Consider the following 4,078-nt stretch of genomic DNA (forward strand, 5'->3'; position numbering starts at 1 on the left):
ATAGATTTTAAGGAAACAAATAAAAGATTTTAAAGACACATCATACTTTACTAATAATCACAAAAAATCAAATCTAAATTAATTAACCTTACCTTAAATCACTCAATCACTTTAATTAGAAAACATTTTCTTTCCTAACTGCACCTCGCTTAGTGTGCACATAACAATCCGAAGTAATTAGAGTCACATGATTGAATCCATTTATTTAGAGCGACATGATTGCGTTCCGGGATGGAGGCCATGATTTCGTCGAGGTCGTTGCTGCCTCCTACACTCAGGGTGTGTCGCCGAGATCGAGGCGAGCATGAGGAGTTGTGGCCACCGCCATGGTCACCTCATCGCAGGGGATGGAGCACGCCGTCCGCCTACAGCTTGTGGAGATCAGCACTTTCCAAACGTGCACGCAATCACGGATTTAAATTTACTAACTTATCCAAATCAACTGATATCTTCCATTATTGCAAATTTCTTTAGGAAACAAATAATATATTTTAAGGAAACAAATAAGAGATTTTAAAGACGCATCGTACTTTACTAACAATCACTAAAAATCAAATCTAAATTAATTAACCTTACCTTAAATCACTCAATCACTTTAATTAGAGAACATTTTCTTTCCTAACTGCACCCCGCTTAGTGTGCACATAACAATTCGAAGTAATTAGAGTCGCATGATTGAATCCATTTATTTAGAGCGACATGATTGCGTTCCGGGATGGAGGCCATGATTTCGTCGAGGTCGTTGCTGCCTCCTACACTCAGGGTGTGTCGCCAAGATCGAGGCGAGCATGAGGAGCTGTGGCCACCGCCATGGTCACCCCATCGCAGGGGATGGAGCACGCCGTCGGCCTACAGCTTGTGGAGATCACTGTTGCTCTTCAGGTCGCGTGGTGACCGGATCTTGCCGATGTGTCCCTCCCCGACGACCTCCTCTTCGCCCGGTTGGCCGGCATGGATCTCGCCACTACTGCCCTCAACTTCTCTGCCTCGAGCTCGACGGTCAGCCACCATGGATCCCCCAGCTGGAGGGTCACGTGAACCAGCCGTCCTCCCATGCTGCAGCGGCGAGAAGGTGACATGGCTCTCCGTACACGAAGAGTGGAGTGTGGAGTTCGGTCAAGTACTTATATACTTGGCCTCTACTGCTGATCCATGTACATGGAGAAGAACAAACAACCGCTCATTCATGCTTCGTTCCACTCCTTTGCGCTACATTACTGGAGGTGACATTTTCCTATCTCTCTATGTTGTAACAAGCCTGTTGCCTGCATAGTTAATGGATTTTTTATTTAAATTTATCGCTGCTTAGTGCTTTGTTGCAATTGTTCACGCAAGATTCTTATATATAATCTGAGCGTATGTAGGCATACTTAGCTTTGCTATTCCATTTTTTTTGGCGCATAGAAATAAGAGTATTGTCCAGGTTAGGTATTCAATTGAGTATGGTATTTGGATTGCTATCAGAATGTCTTTTCTATGCATGTGATTTCTCACATCTGATTATAATATTTGTGAAGACATGCATTGCATGTGCACTTGGAAGCGGGCCCGTGGCCCGCGCTGGACGGCGCCGACGCCGACCCGAGCCACCTCGTCCGCGTATTCTTGGAGCTGTGGCTGGTCGATTTACATGAAATTAATTCCCTCAGTTCTGGTGGCAAATATAATACACATAATCCATATTGTTATGCACTAGCGTGTATGTGTGAAATAGATGGATTATGGTCCCGTACCCAATAAGATGGATATGTGTGTGTGTTAGAGAGAGAGGGAGAGGGGGATAGAGAGTGAGGAAGACGGAGGGAGAGTGTGTGTCTGTGTGTGTGAGGATTTGATGGTAAAAAAGATCGTCAATGTCGTAATATTGAACTCTTAAAGTTAATGTGGCCCCGTTGCAACGCACGGGCGTTCTTCTAGTATAGTAGTAGTAGATTGGTGTTACTAAGAGTACTAGCCACAAGGTTAGTTAGCTCAATGGTGTGAATACAAAGGGGTTGTGCACCTTTTGAAAATTCTGCGTCGCGACGCAGTCATGCATGGAGATAGATGCAGGCATGCAGCCAACAACTCCGGGAATCCTACTAAGAAAAAAATGGCACTTGCTTGATGCGTTTTCTCGCCTGACTGTCGATTTCAAGATTGGACAAGATATTGCTACTACAATTTGCCCGGGAATCCTTTTGTCCTTGCGGCGTCTCATTTAAGCCAGCTGTTTGTAGGATTTGAAATATATGTGTACACGTCGGATTGAATAATTCAACTCTTGTACAGTTGATAGTGTGCAAGAACGCCATAGATTTGACAAATTCAGAGCGCTGACCGTATCGATTGCTTTGTTCGTTTTTGTTTCAGCTCACGGCCGGTTGCTCTGCCCAACTAGGCCTTTGCGTGCGTGCATGCATGCATGCCGTACGTGTTGGTCGCAACCTGTAGGTACACCTTTGTGCGCGTCACCAGTTACGTGCCAGTGAGCATATGCATGCATTCACGCACGGTTCTTTCAATTACGATAGATACAGTATCATCGACCAGGTCAACAGTTCCCACCTTTTGTCGTCCGCTTAATTTCTGTTTGCTTGCTCGAGTGTCCATCTGATCATTTGCTTGTCAACACTAATCACCACGGATTAACTAAGCAAATGGCGCTGGATCACACGGCCCGGTAGATGAGTGGCCAGTCAAAAAGCACCACGGAGAACCTCTAATCATTCAAATCACTCGCCTAACCATCCACACGACTGCGGTCATTGTCGCCTTAATCAAACACTCAAGGCTAGCATGCGCGCGTGCGGTAGGCCATGTCTAGCCGCTATAAATACAAACCCACACCCACACCATGTCTCCGTGCAGGCAACCAAGCAAACTACCATGGCATATTCTGCAACGGAGCTAAGCTTAGCTAGAGCAAGAGAGATTTGCGCGATGGGGAGTGGGAAGAAGAGGGCGGCGCTTGCATCCCTGTTCGGGTTCAAGAACAAGAGGGAGGAGGAGGAGGAGGCCACGGCGGCGACGCGGCAGCAGCATGATGTGGCGGCGGCACCGCAGCAGAGGTACCATCACATTCACAGGGTGCGGCCGAGTGACGACGACGACTACACCCGGCACTGGTACGCCGAGCGCGACATCGACCGGAAGGCGTCCGAGTTCATCGACAAGGTCCACCGCCGGATGCTCGCCAACGAGCAAGACGGATAGTATAAGCCACCGGTAGGGGTCATATGTATAATCGACAAGGTCTATCCGGTTGAGCTTTGCTGCTAGCTAGATCACGCATGTCTGCTATGTATGCATGGTTGCTTGTATTTATGTGTGTTTGTGTGTGTGATTAATTGTTTTGTTTTGATTGGATATTTGAGTGTGTGTGTGTGTGTGTGTGTGTGTGTGTGTGTGTGTGTGTGTGTGTGTGTGTGTGATTAATTGCACGTGCAAATACACGTCTTCATGGTCTAGTTACATGTACACCTGGCCACATGATCAATCATGGAGGCAGAGGCAAGCACATAAGAAATGATGGAACTTTCTGTTGGAACCTTAAACCGTAGAACAATCATTCTACATTAATTTTTATTAAAGTAAAGAGTTAACAGATATATACAAAAAAGAGAAGGAAGAGCTAAGAGCTCGGACGGGATTTTCATTATAGTAAAATGTTAACGGATCCTTCTACAGTAATTTTCGTTAAGGTAAAGAGTTAACAGGTATATACAAAAAAAAAGGAGAAAGAAGCACTAAGAGCTCAGATGGGATTTCAATGCAATGAAGCCACCATAATGATGCATGAAGACTTCGATGAAATATTCATGATCATATTTCATATTTTCTTCCATAACTTTCTGCACCCGTTTACTGAACGACCGTGCCAAAAACCGCTTACTGAACCCTAGCTTTCATCTATACTTCATCTATATTCGCAGTAATCATATTGCATAGCATAGTTCTGCTTGTTCTCTGATTGCTTCCAGGAATTAGAAATCCGTGGCTAGGTCGATCTGGTCTCGACGTGGTCGATAGCGTCTTTGGAGTTGATTTGATATCTACATTTTATTTAAACTTGAAGTTGTTATAAAATTTTCAAAGC

The 4,078-nt window shown here is 45.2% G+C and overlaps 1 protein-coding gene across 1 annotated transcript; it reads left to right on the top strand.

Annotated features, from left to right (window-relative positions):
• The first annotated feature begins 2,922 nt into the window (after positions 1-2,922).
• Positions 2,923-3,195, top strand: LOC123117396 (uncharacterized). The gene has a single exon (XM_044538166.1). It carries the CDS (start codon positions 2,923-2,925, stop codon positions 3,193-3,195), a length of 273 nt encoding a protein of 90 aa, XP_044394101.1.
• Positions 3,196-4,078: the final 883 nt, after the last annotated feature.

The sequence above is a fragment of the Triticum aestivum genome, chromosome 5B (genome assembly GCF_018294505.1).
Source record: "Triticum aestivum cultivar Chinese Spring chromosome 5B, IWGSC CS RefSeq v2.1, whole genome shotgun sequence".
Lineage (NCBI taxonomy): Eukaryota > Viridiplantae > Streptophyta > Magnoliopsida > Poales > Poaceae > Triticum > Triticum aestivum.

Bases quoted from the DNA above. Each gene is read 5' to 3' on its own strand.
- LOC123117396 (XM_044538166.1), top strand. From the start codon at position 2,923: ATGGGGAGTGGGAAGAAGAGGGCGGCGCTTGCATCCCTGTTCGGGTTC.